The following is an 18,419-nucleotide window of genomic DNA, read 5'->3' as shown; positions in this document are numbered from 1 at the left end:
GGACACAAAAAATCTGCAAAGGGATATAGACAGCTTAAGTGAGTGGGCAAAAATTTGGCAGATGGAATAGAATGTGGGAAAATGTGAGGTTATTCACTTTGGCAGAAATAATTGAAAAGCAAATTATAATTAAAATGGAGAAAAATTGCAAAGTGCTGCAGTACAGAGAGACCTGGTGGTCCTTGTGCATGAAACACAAAAAGTTAGTATGCAGGTACAGCAAGTAATCAGGAAGGCAAATGGAATATTGGCCTTTATTGCAAGGGGGATAGAGTATAAAAGCAAAGAAATCCTGCTACAACTGTACAGGGTATTGGTGAGGCCACACCTGGAGTACTGCGTACAGTTTTGGTCTCCATATTTAACGAAGAATATACTTGCATTGGAGGCTGTTCAGAGAAGGTTCACTAGGTTGATTCCGGAGATGAGGGGGTTGACTTATGAAGATAGGTTGAGTAGGTTGGGCCTCTACTCATTGGAGCTCAGAAGAATGAGAGGTAATCTTATTGAAACTTATAAGATAATGAGGGGGCTCGACAAGGTGGATGTAGAGAGGATATTTCCACTCATAGGGAAATCTAAAACTAGGGGACATAGTCTTAGAATAAGGGGCCACCCATTTAAACTGAGATGAGGAGAAATTTCTTCTCTGAAAGGGTTGTAAATCTATGGAATTCTCTGCCTCAGAGAGCTGTGAAGGCTGGGTCACCGAATGTATTTAAGGCGGAGAAAGACAGATTTTTGAGCAATAAGGGAGCAAAGGGTTATGGGGTGTGGGCAGGGAAGTGATCTTATTGAATGGCGGAGCAGGCTCGAGGGGCCAAATGGCCTACTCCTGCTCCTATTTCTTATGTACCATGATTCAAGCTCAGAAGAGAGAATGCTGACAGGCATTTTGGATTTAGCACTTCACACAAAGGGTGATTGCGTGTGATCCCGACTGCCCAGAGACTCAGTGAAGGCAGATCATATGTGCAAATTCAAGAGGTAGCTTGAATAGAGCAGAGTGTTTCTTTGAACTTTGGAATCAGTAGACGGACTGGTTCTGAACATTCTTGTGATTTCCAGGACCAATGAATGACTTATAATTTGTTGACATTTTTTTACATGCTGATGTTCACTTTGAGTAAGGAGCAGACTGTGTTCTAATCTGAGGTTGGCAAACTGGTCAGCATCTTGTCCTTAAATTCTTGCACTAGGCTCTCTTTAAACTCAAATAAGAAGAAAAGGCATGTCAATACCAAATTCTTCAGTGAACCAGAACACCACTGTTTTGAATAATTAGATTTCTGAAAACTACTTTCTGAAAACTACTTTCTGGTTGGCCAGGGTGGGGTAAACGCAGATTTGACTCCTGAACATGTTGAACATCTGTGCTCTCACTTTAAACTGCAGAGATGTTACGCTAAGCTGGCAAAGAAAAGTGATATACAGAAAAAAGGAGGAAATGTACACAAAATGCTTGAAAACAAAAAAAACCTCGCTACTGATAAAAGTATTACATTAATCAGACTATTTTTTATTTTATCAGAACATTTACCAGAAGATAGCTTAAACAAAATAAAATAAAAGAATGTTAAATTGTGGTAAAAATGTCTTGTATAGAAACATAGAAAATAGGTGCAGGAGCAGGCCATTCAGCCCTTCTAGCCTGCACCGCCATTCAATGAGTTCATGGCTGAACATGAAACTTCAGTACCCCCTTCCTGCTTTCTCGCCATAACCCTTGATCCCCCGAGTAGTAAGGACTTCATCTAACTCCCTTTTGAATATATTTAGTGAATTGGCCTCAACTACTTTCTGTGGTAGAGAATTCCACAGGTTCACCACTCTCTGGGTGAAGAAGTTTCTCCTCATCTCGGTCCTAAATGGCTTATCCCTTATCCTCAGACTGTGACCCCTGGTTCTGGACTTCCCCAACATTGGCAACATTCTTCCTGCATCTAACCTGTCTAAACCTGTCAGAATTTTAAACGTTTCTATGAGGTCCCCTCTCATTCTTCTGAACTCCAGTGAATACAAGCCCAGTTGATCCAGTCTTTCTTGATAGGTCAGTCCCGCCATCCCGGGAATCAGTCTGGTGAATCTGCGCTGCACTCCCTCAATAGCAAGAATGTCCTTCCTCAAGTTAGGAGACCAAAACTGTACACAATACTCCAGGTGTGGCCTCACCAAGGCCCTGTACAACTGTAGCAACACCTCCCTGCCCCTGTATTCAAATCCCCTCGCTATGAAGGCCAACATGCCATTTGCTTTCTTAACCGCCTGCTGTACCTGCATGCTAACCTTCAATGACTGATGTACCATGACACCCAGGTCTCGTTGCACCTTCCCTTTTCCTAATCTGTCACCATTCAGATAATAGTCTGTCTCTCTGTTTTTACCACCAAAGTGGATAACCTCACATTTATCCACATTATACTTCATCTGCCATGCATTTGTCCACTCACCTAACCTATCCAAGTCACTCTGCAGCCTAATAGCATCCTCCTCGCAGCTCACACTGCCACCCAACTTAGTGTCATCCGCAAATTTGGAGATACTGCATTTAATCCCCTCGTCTAAATCATTAATGTACAATGTAAACAGCTGGGGCCCCAGCACAGAACCTTGCGGCACCCCACTAGTCACTGCCTGCCATTCTGAAAAGTACCCGTTTACTCCTACTCTTTGCTTCCTGTCTGACAACCAGTTCTCAATCCACGTCAGCACACTACCCCCAATCCCATGTGCTTTAACTTTGCACATTAATCTCTTGTGTGGGACCTTGTCGAAAGCCTTCTGAAAGTCCAAATATACCACATCAACTGGTTCTCCTTTGTCCACTTTACTGGAAACATCCTCAAAAAATTCCAGAAGATTTGTCAAGCATGATTTCCCTTTCACAAATCCATGCTGACTTGGACCTATCATGTCACCATTTTCCAGATGCACTGCTATGACATCCTTAATAATTGATTCCATCATTTTACCCACTACTGAGGTCAGGCTGACCGGTCTATAATTCCCTGTTTTCTCTCTCCCTCCTTTTTTAAAAAGTGGGGTTACATTGGCTACCTTCCACTCCATAGGAACTGATCCAGAGTCAATGGAATGTTGGAAAATGACTGTCAATGCATCCGCTATTTCCAAGGCCACCTCCTTAAGTACTCTGGGATGCAGTCCATCAGGCCCTGGGGATTTATCGGCCTTCAATCCCATCAATTTCCCCAACACAATTTCCCGACTAATAAAGATTTCCTTCAGTTCCCCCTCCTTACTAGACCCTCTGACCCCTTTTATATCCGGAAGGTTGTTTGTATCCTCCTTAGTGAATACCGAACCAAAGTACTTGTTCAATTGGTCTGCCATTTCTTTGTTCCCCGTTATGACTTCCCCTGATTCTGACAGCAGGGGACCTACGTTTGTCTTTAGTAACCTTTTTCTCTTTACATACCTATAGAAACTTTTGCAATCCACCTTAATGTTCCCTGCAAGCTTCTTCTCGTACTTCATTTTCCCTGCCCTAATCAAACCCTTGTATTACGACAACACACTGCAAACAACCCTTCTTTATAAAATTAGATTTCAACTATCTTAATGGCATAATGTGTAAAGGAAAACCTAAACCTTTGTGATCAGGTTGGATTCTCAGGGGCTGAAATTGTCCTGTTTTGCACCACCCGTTAGCATCTCCAGGGGGTGCCAACAGGGCACGAGACAGCTTTCGACTGCGGGCGGGGGAGGGAGGGCACTACCGGCTCCCGTGAAATTGCGCGGGAGTTAACAGAGGTGCTGCCGCGGTAGTGCCGTGTCCTGCCAGTAGTGCCCCAGGCCGCCGCACAACCTGCCAGCGCCCTGCGAGGCTGCTGCGAGCGTCGTTAGCGCCAGCCTTGCGGGTCATGAACTGGGCTGACCTCTGCTTCCAGGGCAGAAGTTAAAGGGAAGTGGGGAGTGCCCAGCGCTGCAATTTTGCAGGTTTGGTCGAATCACCAGTCGGCCCGACTTTGTCCTTCCTTGCGTGGTCTGGGCCACCATCGTGCAGCCCGGCACTCCATTTGGGCACCAAGCTGCCTTGGTGATCCAGTAGAGGCCATACAGAGTGTGCAGTGGCCCTCCCCTCTAACGGAAGGGGAGCGGCCGGAAAATGAGTTAGCGCTACATGGAGCAGCCACGCCCAGGTAGCACCTCGGAACCCATCCAAACAGGAAGTCCCGCCCCCAATTGGGGCGCTGGAGAATGTTGCCCCCCTCAGTCTGTGCTCAGTTTGGTGATTTCAGCTGAGGCAGCAGTTGTAGGGGCGACAGGTTGCTCCAGTTGGGCCCCTGGGCTCGGGTGTAGAAAGAAGTCAGCCAAAGTTCTTGGCTGTGATTGTAGAAACCTCGGCGAGTCCGTGGTGAGTGGTATCAGTGGCGGGTCCCCACCCCGCTGCAGTCTCCATCCAACCTCGGAAATTAATTTCCCAAGATTAGGCTTGTTAAGCCCGCCCAGCACGTTTCCCGGCCAATTAGAGGAAACGGGTCTGGTGACATCATTTAATGAGGTGTCATCAGCCGGTTTCCTTAAAGGGGCCATGTCCAACTTTAATTTGACATTTGTGCTGTCGGTGTTCTACAGCATTGAGGTGCTGCAAACACTGACAAGCACTGCACAGAGGTGCACGACTGCACCCAGGCTCTTTCATAACTCCCTCCATATGCCAATGGAGGGAGTCACAGCACAAAGGGAGGTCCTCTTCCCTTCCATGGGTGGAACAGACCTCCTCAGGAGATTAATACAGTCTGATTGCACATTGCACAGGAGGATACAAGCATGGATATCGTCAGGAGGACCAGGCTGCAGTGGCACAAACCTTTCAATTATCTCAGCAGATCACAAAACATTAGTACAAAGCCACACTCAACCTCATTCTGCTGTGCCACTCATCACATCCCCATCACTCTGCCTTCCCTACCCTACTCCTGCACATCCTTACTCACACCAACTTACCTTGCACCTGCACCCATCCCCCTCTATCGACTTATCATATCCCCATCTCACTAGCCACCCCTCACACTCATCCTAGTGCAATCATAATAACTAACAACACACAAGAGTAGACACTTGGGCATTTTTTACAATGTTCATGTAAAGTTTTTGTTAATGTGTTGTCAAACATTGAAACCATTATTTTAAGACAGATTTGTGTGCACCTTTGGAAGGGGCTTAGTGAGTTGCAGTGAATGGTGAGACATAAGGGTACCTCCCGCAACGATGATGAGTGTGAAAGGAATGGCTTGGTCATTGTGGGCATGCTTTATGGTGTTGGTGTGGGGTGCTGCCAATCTGCCGCATCATGTGGCAGCCAGGATTGTACAGCGTCAAGTGAAGTAAATCTGGCCATGGTGAGGCCACTCCTGGCCTCCCGGGCAACAATGTGTTCGGGTGCCGATGCCCTGTGTCCTGTGCAGCATCAGGTGATTGTGGAGAAGGTTGGTGCTGTTGGTGTGCCTGGTGATGCTGGTGTTGGGGCTTATCGTGGTGGGAGAGTTTCAAGGGCACCGATGCTAATGTAATAGATGGCAGTTGAATTAGAGATGACAGAAGCGATCGGTCAATGGTGGGAGAGGTAATGAAGTCGGACTGGATGGAGACTTGCAGTATCCCGAATCTGTAGTGGAAATGCAGTTTAGAGAAGCTGGTGGTTAAGGGAACATATCTCTGTAAGGTGGGAGCTTTGACTTGACATTTGAAGCTGTCAACTCCTCAGCTAATTCAAGGCCTCCAACCTCCCGCCTCAGCTTCATAGACGAAGTCTAGGCACAGCGGAAACAAAATCCAAAAAGCTGGGGGAAAAAGCATTGTTCAGTAGCTGTAAACAAGTCACTAATACGTTTAACTGCCTCCCCCACCACTGCCTGTCGGATCTGCTCAGCACTGGCAGACCCGACATTGGGAAAGTCCAGTGTGCGAGTTTTGACAACGGGTTCCCAACCCGCTGTCAATCATTTAAAATTTAACAGCTGACCCGTCACCATCCTGTCCGCTGAGCGCCGGCAAAATTACAGCCTTTGCTTTTGATTGGTGCCCAGTGACCCCAGCTAGAAAGTTGCCCCTGTGTGGACAGCAGGTGTGAGTATGTTCGGGCTCAGTTATGATGTACTCCACAGTCAAATAGCCTGCTAACATTATCTGGGCTCACACATAGAAAATGGTCGCTTGGACAAGGTACTGGAGGGTAGCTGGTGTTCCTGGAATCATCACTAGGAGGCCCTCACACCTTTCAGAATAGGGAAGAAAATTGAATAAATATACAATGAAAGCTCATCTGTAATATATTTATTGACTAATGAAAGTGAAAATAAAGGTTGGTTTTGAAGTTTGTTTGACTCAAAGAGTGATGCAACACAAATGAAAATAATTAGTCTCATGATAGCAATTATCTTTATGCATGTGTTCTTCACGAAGGACAAAGGACATGACTCAAAGATGTAGGTTACAGCCTCCGTGCACACACATTAGGGGTGATATTTGTTGATTAGATGGAAAATCCTTCAGGCAACCTACATCAAGTCTGGCAGCAAAAGAAAACAATGCGTTCCCTCGGTCACAAATGACTTACATGAACAATATCATTGTGTACAAAGCTCCAAAAGTAGTCTGTTATTAATCCTTATTTATATCACGATTATTTTAATCGCTGGAATCCTTTGTGAGACACAATCATTTCTACAAATACTGTTCAAGTGAAAATAAGTGAAATAAATCAAATGTGACTTCTGAAGTAAGTGAGCCGTAGCTTTTAACTCTCTCTAGTCTGGGACTATTTTTCTAGAATTCGGTTTCAGCAGATCAGATTAATAGCTATCACTGCACTTTAATGACCATGTTTTCAACTTTGAGTTCCACAGGCCTATACAAATGTAACAGGATTTCACTGGAGGGCTTGTGATGTTTGTGGTTTCTTGGGATTGTTAATCGCAATACTAACATCCTTTTACTTAGCAAAAATCTGCAGTTTTTATCCAGCAAGGATACGACTGTTCTGGAAACCGATTATCCGTTATCTATACAACCATGGCTATAGAACTGTTGACGTTGACAATGCAGGAAGTCATTTTATCCCGTTATCTTTGCATTGGCTCTTTGCTAGAGCAATCCAATACTATCCCACTGCATAATGCTCTCTCTCTGTAGCCTCATATTTTCAAATATGCTTCAAATAGCTATCCCTTAAAAGTTGCAATGGTGTCTGCCTCAACCACTCACTGTGGCAAAGCAATTCATGCTCCAACGTGTTTCTGTGTAAATAATGTTCTCCTAACTCTCTTCTCACTCTCTTAGTGATAATTTTAAATTGACGTTTGTTATATATGTGAACTTGTATATACTTTGTACAGCCACCAGAGGGCTCATCCCCTGGAGTCCCAAGGGATCCCATAATCCCTTGGGAGCACAAGTACTTAAGGAGGCCTCTCGGGCTGGAGAGGCACTCTGGAGACCTGCAATAAAAGACTAAGGTCACACTTTACTTTGAGCTCACAGTATCCAGTCAGACTCTTTATTCATACATAACAACGTTCGCTTGTCTCCAACTCCCCAACCTGAGGAAATAGCCTTTCTCTATTCAATCTGTCAAAACCGTCATCATTTTGAAAGCCTCTATTAAATCATCTCTTAACCTTCTTCATTGGAAATAGTCCCAGTATTTCAATTCTCTAGTTTCCCATCTCTGGCATCATCCTGGTGAATCTATGCTAAATGCTCTCTGTGGCTTTAAAGTCCTTTTTATAACAAGCATACAGACAAGGGAATGTCAATTTAAAATGATCACTAAGCGAGCGAGAAGAGAGTTAGGAGAAAATGATTTACACAGAAGCATGTTAAGAGCATGGATTGCTTTGCCAAAGTGAGTAGTTGAGGCAGACACCATTGCAACTTTTAAGGGATAGATATTTTTAAAACTGCACACAGTATGGTAACCGTGACCTAAATAATGTTTTGTATAACTTGATCATTACTTCTTTACTCTTGCATTTTCTGGTCCTATTTATAAAACCCAAAACTCTATTGACATTTTTTAATTGTTTTAGTTGCCTGCCTAGAGAAAAGCTTATTGTTAATCAGGCATGCTCTCAATCAGTACTGTTAGTAGATTACCTTAAGAATAGTGATGTTCCAAGTAAAGCTCTCAACAGCTTTATGCAGTTTTCTTCCTTTAAGGCCTTCTTTAACTCCAATATTGTGCAGATTTTCATGGAACTCCATGGCTGAAAGCAACAAATATTTGTTATTCTTAAGCACAGTACATGGGCATAAGTAACTATATAACATAAAACAATTGAGTTGAGCAGTTCAGTCATGCTGCTCAACCAGATTAATTTGTAAGAAAGCGAGGAATGAGAAAAGGCCATTCGGTCCTTAATTCTATTCCTTGCCTACACCATGTGTAAGCCACCCTGTCAGGGACTGTACTTAATCTCCTGAAAGAAAGCTCTGTACAGACACTTCCTAATTATCAAAGATAATCAAAACTCCAAAATATTTATGCCTCCCCACACCGGCTTGCTGCTTTCAACAGACAACACTCTACTACAACCTAACCACAGCAGTACAGGAGCCATGGCGTACTCTGCAGTCGATCTCCGCTCAGTCCATACCTATCCCTAAAGCCCCCAGTCCTTTTCTTAACTAAGTGTCATGTTGACTCAGTGGTAGCGCTCTCCTTTGAGTCAGAAGGTTAGGGGTTCAAGCTCACTCCAGCATTCGAGCACACAATCTAGGCTGATACTTCAGTGTAGTACTGAGGAAGTGCTGCATTATTGAAGCTTCTGTTGTTCATATGAAATGCAGAATTTCAATGAAAATCAATGTTTCTTTAGGAGCAGGATATTTAAGACAAAGTTTCTGCTTTGCTTCTGGAAAACTTCTTGCCCTGGCACTTATGTAAATATATTTACTAAATATTAACTTGAAGTACAACGGGTAATTTTATGCAAAAGCAGTAAATTACTCTTTAAAATTTAAGCCTTCCTCCAGAAATGACACATTTGCCAATATAAATGATGAGCAAGGAAAGATGAAATCTATAGGAACTTTCAAATGGACAGAGGTCTAATTTGCAGGGTTATAGGGAAAAAGATGGGGTGTGGGACTAAATAGGATAGCTCTTTCAAGAAGCCGGCACAGGCACGACAGGCCAAACGGTCCCTTTCTGTGCTGTAAGATACAATGATTCTATGGATAGAATAAAGCTCTACTAGGTAGATCTGCAGAAGAATGGATTAAATATTTGATTTAAACACTTAAACAAATCATGTTTTGTTAATGTACAGCTTCATTTTAAAGCCTGTGGATTGCAAGGTGAAGTGAAGATTGAGGAACGCGAGAGGTTACAGGAGCATAAATTCAACATTGTCGTAACCATTTTATCTCTCCAACAGAAGCAGTATAAGGGGCCAGGTAGGAATTAGCCTGAATGGGGGTTGAAATCGTTTTGAAGTAATTTTGAAACAAGAACGACCTATTTTCAGTTCGGAAATTTGGATTGGAAGCAAAATTGACCAAAGTCACTGATTTGTTTTATAAATCTTCAAAAATAAATAATTTTACAATGTTTAAATATTTAAAATATTGGCTAGTTTACCTCACTACTCATTCCTAATTATGGAACATAGGACAGGAATTTCCTTGCAGCTGCTCCAGCTCCGCTGCTGTAACTTCACCGGAATTGCGTAAACAGAGCTTTCGCTGCACCTCCGGTGACCGTTCCAAGGAAATTCCCTGCCATAGTATTTACAATATAACATTAATAACTTCTTAATTAGAATCTGGGGAAAGATCTTCCAGGTGTCAACCTGAGAGAAAGCTGTTGTATCAAGTCACAGTGGAAGCTCGGGTTGTCCCCTCAGTTTTAGCTGAATGTCACCAACCAGAACTCCATGGAGTCACCTGCTAACCATTTAGTACTGTGCCCAAGACAGTGATCAGTCCCTCACTGAATATAGCAAACTGACAGGAACCAAACTGCTTGGCTATCTGCGCCTGGCTGCAGATGTGTTGCAAACCAACAATACAACTGTATAGCTGATATAACATAGACTGCACGGTGACTGTCTTTTCTCCCCCAGTGCTTTGAATCCTGAGGGGAACTTTATATGTCCTGCTGCTGAGTGTGGGATGCATGAGCTTGGTTGTAAACTCCAGATCTCTGGCTAATTTTTAATTTCCCTCTTGCAGGGACTGATGACCTGCACCTTTTCAGAAGTGGCCACTGTGGAAATACTTGCCTTATATGCATCTTCTTTCCTTCAGGATCAATTTTCCTGAGCTCTACCTCTGGGTAATGTCTATTTTCCTGGGTCCAAAGATTTAAAAAAAGGGCCAAAGGCTGAAAGGTAGGTATATTTGTTTCAGTTTAAACCTTGCTCCTCCCAGATTGCTCATAGGTAATCAGGTTCTTCTGGCTACTGATCTCCAAATCCAAAGAAGCATTGCTTCCTTTTTTACTACATTGTGCACACAAAATAATTGAGGGTAAGACAGATAATATGGCTCATCATAGTTCCTTCCTCCAAAAAGACATTAAATGCCCCCTATTGCAATGACTTGATGGTACCTGGAAGTTCATTTGTGTGAAGAAAAACCTCCTGCTATCAGTCCTATATTTTCTTTCTTCGATATGATTCTGTGTCATAAGAAATCGGAACAGAAGTAGGCCATTTGGTCCCTCAAGCCTGCTCCGCCATTCATTAAGATCATGGCTGATCTTCTACCTCAACTCCATCTTCCTGCACTATCTTCATATCCCTAGATTTCCTTAGTATACAAAAAAACTATTGATCTCTTGAATATACTCAACAACTGAGCTTCCACAGCCCTCTGGGGTAGAGAATTCCAAAGATTTACAAGTCTTTGAGTGAAGAAATTTCTCCTCATCTCAATCATAACTGGCTGACCCATTATTCTGAGACTTTGATCCCTAATTCTAGACTCCCCAGCCACGGGAAATATCCTCCCAGCATCTACCCTGCCAAGCCCCTTAAGAATTTTATCTATTTCATGAGATCACCTCCCATTTTTCTATAAGCTAGGGAATATAGGCCTAGTCTACTCAATCTCTCCTCATAGGAAAATCCTCCCCCTCATCTCAGGAATCAGTCTAGTGAACCTTTGTTGCACTCTCTCTGAGGCAAGTATATCCTTCCTTATGTAAGGAGACCAAGACTGTACACAGTCCTCCAGGTGTGGTCTCACCAAGGTCCTATATAATTGCAGTAAGACTTCTTGGGGCCGAAATTCAGCCTCCTGATAAGGCCTGTTACTGCCGGGAAGCTGTGGTCGTGCAATGGTGTCGAATGGCCACCGATTTGTAGTCGAATAGTCGCGGCTCCCAAAATTCTCTCCGGTGGTTTTTCTGGCAGTCAACATATCCGCCCCGCTCCCCCCACTGCTACCGAACCCTACTAAGTGTGTCATCAAAGCGCACACCGCTGATATCCCATCTCGTGAGCAAAATTCACCTGAGAAAATCTTCCGGCCACTGCTCGGTGCCACCGACAGGTTTTTTTGTCGGTGCACTGTGTTTGCACTGTGTGTAAAATGGCGGTGCGGCCTCCATTAAAGGGTGTGATCCCACAAATTGCCAGACCTATTGAACTTAAGTTCATAATTTACCATGGTGATACTATGAACGAATGTGTCTTGGTTTCTGGGGCTGGATTTTCGGTTCTCCTCATTTTGGGGTGGTAATGGAGGCGGGCCGGTAAAGTTTGCGCCCGGGAACAGTTTGCGCCTCAGTCAGCAAAATTCAGCAGCTGGGCCCCGAGTGTGGGGCGGAGCGCTATGGGAGGCTTTATACACCTCTCTTAGGGCGTTAGGCCGGCTGAGCAAGTGACAATCCCGAGCTAAACAGCTGGCCTCGGAGCACTCCAAGAGAAGCCTGGGGGGGGGGGGGGAAAAAACCCTATCAAAACCATTCCCAATAAATAACTCACGCCACCACAACATACAGCACAAAATAAAACAATCACACTTACCTGAGGTCGACATTACTTACCTCACTGTGGCCGCTAAGGCTCGGACCACCCGCTTTCATAGGCGGTCGCACCAGGGCGCTCTATGGAGCACTACGGATCGGGGGACAGCCAAAAGTCGAGCCGCAACAAGGGGCGTTGCACACCGGCTTGCCTCTTCCGGGCAGTAATGCCCCCGAAAGTCCCGGCGGGGCGCTAAAAGCTGCCCCCCCCCCCCCCCCGGGGAGTGCTTACCGCCACCATTGCCACCCCTCCAGGGTGCTAACAGGGGCGGCAGAAGATTGAAAATCAAGCCCCTGGTCTATTACCACAATCACAACACTACTGTACCTTACAATTACATTTAAAGTAATTTTCCAGATTTACTTTTTTCATTCCCTTTAAGTATCTTATACACCTTAGAACTGCCTTGCAGGGCTGATTCAGACCTCTGACACTAAGGATCAGCCTTATGGCTCTTTCTGCACTCCTTTCAGTGCTTGAAGATCTCCCTTCTGTCTCAGAACTGGACACAGTATTCAAGAACGCTGCACAGTTCAATCATGACTTCCTCGAACTTGCATTATACTGTTTTGGATATATAGTTTCACCACCTGTGGCAGGAAGGAGCTGTACCACTGGGATGGGCTCCACCTGAACCGGAGTGGGACCAGCGGAAAGGATAAATAGGGCTGTTGATAGGATTTTTAACCAATAAGATAGGAGGAGGGATCTGCTGAAAATAAAGTAAGTCTGAAGGTAAAAGAAATAGGAGATGAGAATAAAGGTCAGACCAAGGTAAGGAACAAGGGTGACATGAACGGTCAGCGAACAAATACAGTTGGAAAAAAGTATACAAGGATTGTTAAAAAAAAAACAACTATTGAAGAGGAATTACACTGCCTGTACAGCAATGTGCACAGCCTCCAAAATAAAACAGGGGATTTGGAGACAATAATTTGTAGTGAGGAATCAGATGTAGTAAGAATAACTGAATCACGGCTACATAAAGAATATGACTAGCAACTAAATATTGCAGGTTATAACATAATCAGAAAGGATAGGGAAGTAAGAGGAGGTGTGGTAGCTGTACTAATTTGAGTTAATATAATGGCAGTAGAAAAAAGGGACATATCTAACAGAAGATTAGAAACAGAATCCATATGGATTGAAATAAAAGACAGGAAGTGATCGATCACACTAATAAGGGTATACTACACACCAACTAATAGTGGAAAGGAGGTGGAGGAAAAATAATTCAGCAAATATATGAACTGAGTATAGGTCATAGAATAAGTAATCATGGGAGATTTTAACCTCCCCCAAATAAACTGCTAAGAGGTAGCGAAAGGGGTACAGGGAGTAGCGTTGTTAGATTGTGTCTAGGCCTCCTTTTTTACCCAGTAGGTAAAAAGCCCAATAAGAGAGGGAGCACTGCTGGATCTAGTATGGGAAATGAACCAGAACAGTTAAGAGAAATAAGCGGAAGGGAACATCTGGGCAATAGTGATCACAGTATAATAGGGTTTAAGATAAAGCTTGAGAAGGACATAAGTAAGACAAAGACCAAAGTAATATATTGGGAAAGAGCTGATTTTAAGGGGTTGAGAATAGAACTAGAAAAAATAAACTGGAACAATGTACTGACAAATAAAGAAATGGAACAGGAATGAGAAATATTTAAAATGATGATTAATAGAGTCCACGAGAACTATATCCCACTAAAAAGCAAGAATAAACCAGCCAGTAATGACAGACCATGGATGAATAAAGAAATAAGGGAAAAATTGAAACCAAAGAAAAAGGCATACAAGTATATAGACAACAAAGGAGGATGACAAAACGGAATATGAAAATGTTAGGAAAGAAGTCAAAAAACAATTAGCAAGGCAAAGCGAAACTACGAAATTATATCATCAAGGAATATAAAAAGAAATAGTAAAGTATTTTACAGACACATAAATAACAAAAGAAAAATCAGGATAGGGATAGAGTCACTAAGGGATATACACAATAAACTCACAGGCAAGGACAGTGAAATGACTGATGTATTGAACAATTATTTTGCCTTGGTACTTACCAGGGAGACTAAAATGATGGGCATGACATTAGAAGAAGAGATCAAAAAAGATATAAAGGCATTTAAGATAGAAAAGTGGGAGATAATTGATAAACTAATCTAACTTAGAGAGGATAAATCCCTGGTCTGGATGGATTGCATCTGTGCATATTAAAAGAATTAGGGGAGAGACAGCAGAGGCACTATTGCATATATATAAAAAATCATTCGAAAAGGGAATAGTGCCAGAGAACTGGTGGACAGCTAATGTGATTCCTATACTACAACAATGACTACACTTCAAAAGTACTTCATTGGCTGTAAACCGCTTTGGGGTGTCCGGTGTTTGTGAAAGGCACTACAGGTACAATGTCCGAAATCCGGAATCCTCGGGACCGAATCCGTTCCTGTTTTGGGGTTTTTCCGTATTTCAGACAAGAAAATCAAGTCTGAAATCTGGAATCCTCGACCAAATCCGTGTCCGGTTTTCGGGCAATAATTCCGGACGACTCCATCAGTTATGCGCAAAATGTCTGATTTTTGGACAATTCCAGTTTTTGGAGTGACAGATTTGGGACGTTGCACCAGTATATAAATGCAAGTCTTTCTTTCTTTACTTTCTAATAAAAAAGGGAGATAGAACAAGTTCAGGGACAATGGACCAATTAGCTTAACGTCGGTGGTAGGAAACATAATGAAATCTTACTCAAAGATGTAATAGAAAAACATCTAGGAACCGAAAATATAATAAAGAGCAGTCGGCACGGATTGCAAAAGGGAAGGTCATGCTTGACCAACCTTACTGAATTCTTTGAAGAAGTAACAGAAAGGATAGATCAGACTAATACAGTAGACATTATGGCCCCAAGTTTCCACATGATTTGCTCCTGATTTTTAGGAGCAACTGGTGGTGAACAGAGTATCTTAGAAATCGCAATTCTCCACATTTAAGTTTTCTGCAGTTCTAGTCATGTAGAACAGTTTCACTTTTGAACAGAATTTTTTTTTCAAAAGGGGGCGTGTCCAGCCACTGACGCCTGATTTGAAAGTTTCCACAGTGAAAACGTACTCCAAACTAACTTAGAATGGAGCAAGGGAAGATTTTTGTAGGCCTTAAAAAACCTTGATCTACACATTAAAAAATCAGGCGCAGGTTACAAATTAGGCGTCCGGAACGAGGTGGGGGGGGGGGGGAAGGGAAGTCATTAAATTCTACAATAAATCCTTAGTTATACTTATACAAATATTATACAAATAATTCCAACCTGAATAAAAATTTATAAGCAAAGAAAAGATTAAATAAACCATGTTCCTACCTGTGTGAAAGTGCTTCAGGCAGGCCTTTCAGGCAGGGAGAAGGCTGCAGGAAGCCTCACAAGTTGAGGCAGCCGTTCCCGACGGCAGGGGGAGGGAGGCAGTGAGGGCCCGACCAACGGCAGCAGCTGTTCCCGACGGCAGGGGAGGGGAGGCAGTGAGGGCCCGACCAACGGCAGCGGGGGGGAGGCAGGGAGAAGGCTGCAGGAAGCCTCACAAGTTGAGGCAGCCGTTCCCGACGGCAGCCGGGGGGAGGCAGTGAGGGCCCGACCGACGGCAGCGGGGGGGAGGCAGGGAGAAGGCTGCAGGAAGCCTCAGAAGTTGAGGCAGCCATTCCCGACGGCAAGGGGGGAGAGGTCCCCCTGCCGTCGGTCGGGCCCGTCGGGAAACGGCTGCCTCAACTTCTGAGGCTTCCCGCAGCCTTCTCACTGCTGCAAGAAGCCTCAGTGCTGATCATGGAAGGGCAATGTGGTTTTATTAAAAAATGTTAAAAATTGAATAGCTACAAAGAACTACAAAAATGGCCGAGTGCCAATGTTTCCTTCACACTGCGCGTGCGCAAACGCTCCAACGCGTACGCGCAGGGTTGCCGGCACGAAAAAAACTCATTTAAATGGTACCCGCCCCCTCCTACTTACAAAATCGGCGTGAGTGGTAGGCTCGCCCCCTGGGCGCCGTGCCAAGCTGACATCGAGCTGCAAAGCGCTCGAGAATAGCGCGTTTTTTTTCAGGCGCCCGGCTCGGAGGGGCGCCTGTTTTGCCGCGTGTGGAAACTTGGGGCCTATATATTTGGATTTCCAAAAGGCTTTCAATAAGGTACCGCATAGCAGACTCATGACTAAGGTCAGAACATGTGGAGTCGGGACAAGTAGCAGCTGGTTACAAAATGGAAAACAGACAGTGGGGGCTAAAGATAGTTACTCAGATTGGTAAAAAGTGGGAAGTGGTATTCCACAAAGATCGGTATTGGGATCACTGTCGCTTACCATTTACATAAACAATTTGTACTCGGGAATTGGAAGTACAATTTCAAAATTTACAGAAGACACCAAATTGGGGGGGGGGGGTGCAGTTAATACAGAGGAGGATTGCGCCAAAATACAGGAAGACATTAATAAACTCGCAGAATGGGTTTGTAATTGGCAAATTAACTTCAATATAGATAAATGTGAGGTAGTACATTTGGTAGGAAGAAAAATGACGTCACATACTCATTGGAAAATAAGTGTCTAAATAAGAACATAAGAATTAGGAGCAGGTGTAGGCCATTCGGCCCCTCGAGCCTGCTCCGCCGTTCAATAAGATCATGGCTGATCTACCTCAACTCCACTTTCCTGCACTATCCCCATATCCCTTTGTTCCCTTAATATCCAAAAATCTATCGATCTCTGTCTTGAATATACGCAAAGACTGAGCCTTCACTGCCCTCTGGGGTAGAGAATTCCAGAGATTCACCACCCTGAGTTGATGAAGTATCTCCTCATCTCAGTCCTAAATGGCCGACCCCTTATTCTGAGACTATGACCCCTGGCTCTAGACTCCTCAGCCAGAGGAAACAGGCTCCCTGCATCTACCCTGTCAAGCCCTGTAAGAATGTTGTATGTTTCAATGAGATCACCTCTCATTCTTCTAAACTCTAGAGAATATAGTCCTTGTCTACTCATTCTCTCCTCATAGGACAATTTCCCCCATCCAAGAAATTAGTCTGGTGAATCTTCGTTGCATTCCCTAAGTGCCCTGTTACCAGGTCCGTAATAACAGATTCTAGCATTTTCCCTACTATTGATGTCAGGCTAATTCATCTGCAGTTCCCCATTTTCTCCCTCCCTCCTTTCTTAAATAGCGGGGTAACATTAGCTACCTTCCAATCTGCGGGAACCGTTCTAGAATCTATGGAATTTTGGAAGATGACAACCAATGCATCTGCTATCTCTATAGCCACTTCTTTCAAAACCCTAGGATGTAGACCATCAGGTCCAGGGGATTTATTGGCTTTCAGTTCCATTAATTTCTCCAGTACTATTTTTTTTACTAGTTCTAATTTCTTCACTTCCTCATTTTTGCTACAACCTTGGTACTCCACTAATTCCAGGAGTTTTTCTTGTCTTCTGCTGTGAAGACAGACACAAAGTATTTGTTTAATTTCCCTGCCAATTCCTTATTCCCCATTATAATTTCTCCTGTCTCAGCCTGTAGGGGACCCACATTTACTTTTGCTAATCTTTTCCCTTTTATATACATCTATAGATACTTTTACAGTTTGTTTTTATGCCTCTCGCTAATTTACTCTCATATTCAATTTTTCCTTTCTTTATCAATTTCTTGGACCTCCTTTGCTGAATTCTAAAATCTTCCCAATACTCAGGATTACTGCTCTTTTTGGCAACATTATAAGTCTCGTCCTTTGATCTAATTATATCTTTAACTTCTCTTGTTAGCCACGGTTGGGCCACTTTTCCTGTGAGGTTTTTGTGCCTTAAAGGAATGCATGTTTGTTGTTAATTATGTATTAATTCTTTAAATGTTAGTCATTGGTTTTCGACCATCATACCTTTTAATGTAGTTCCTACCTCAGCCAACTCTCCCCGCATACCTACATAGTTTCCTTTGTTTAGATTTAAGACCCTAATTTAAGTTTTAACTAAATCACTTTCAAACTTAATGTAAAATTCTACCATATTATGGTCACTCTTCCCTAAGGGCCCCTTTACGACAAGGTTATTAATTAACCCTTTCTCGTTGCACAATACTAGATCTAAAATAGCCTGTTCCCTAGTTGGTTCCTCAACATAATGATCTAGAAAACCATCTTGTATACATTCGATGAATTTGTCCTTCATACTGTTACTGTAAATTTGGTTTGCCCTGTCTATATGTAGATTAAAGTCCCCCATGATTACTGTATTACCCTTGTTACATGCACCTCTCATTTCCTGATTTATACTGTGCCCTACATTACCACTACTGTTTGGGAGCCTATAAACAACTCCCACCAATATATTCTGCCCTTTGCTGTTTTGTTTGCTCCATCCAAACTGATTCTACTTCTTGATTTTCCGAGTGAAGATTCTTTC

The 18,419-nt window shown here is 43.4% G+C and overlaps 1 protein-coding gene across 2 annotated transcripts in view; it reads right to left on the bottom strand.

Moving 5' to 3' along the window:
- LOC139264573 (inactive phospholipase C-like protein 2) overlaps positions 1-18,419 on the bottom strand; it is a 462,803-nt gene that overhangs the window by 25,046 nt on the left and 419,338 nt on the right. For both annotated transcript variants that reach the window (XM_070881252.1, XM_070881255.1), the window contains one exon: positions 8,119-8,228. In XM_070881252.1, the coding sequence (XP_070737353.1) occupies positions 8,119-8,228 (110 nt within the window). The remainder of the gene's footprint in view (positions 1-8,118; positions 8,229-18,419) is intronic.

The sequence above is a fragment of the Pristiophorus japonicus genome, chromosome 5 (assembly GCF_044704955.1).
Source record: "Pristiophorus japonicus isolate sPriJap1 chromosome 5, sPriJap1.hap1, whole genome shotgun sequence".
Taxonomy (NCBI): Eukaryota; Metazoa; Chordata; class Chondrichthyes; family Pristiophoridae; genus Pristiophorus; species Pristiophorus japonicus.
Note: the sequence above shows the minus strand (reverse complement) of the source record. Positions and strands in the feature narration are given on the sequence as shown.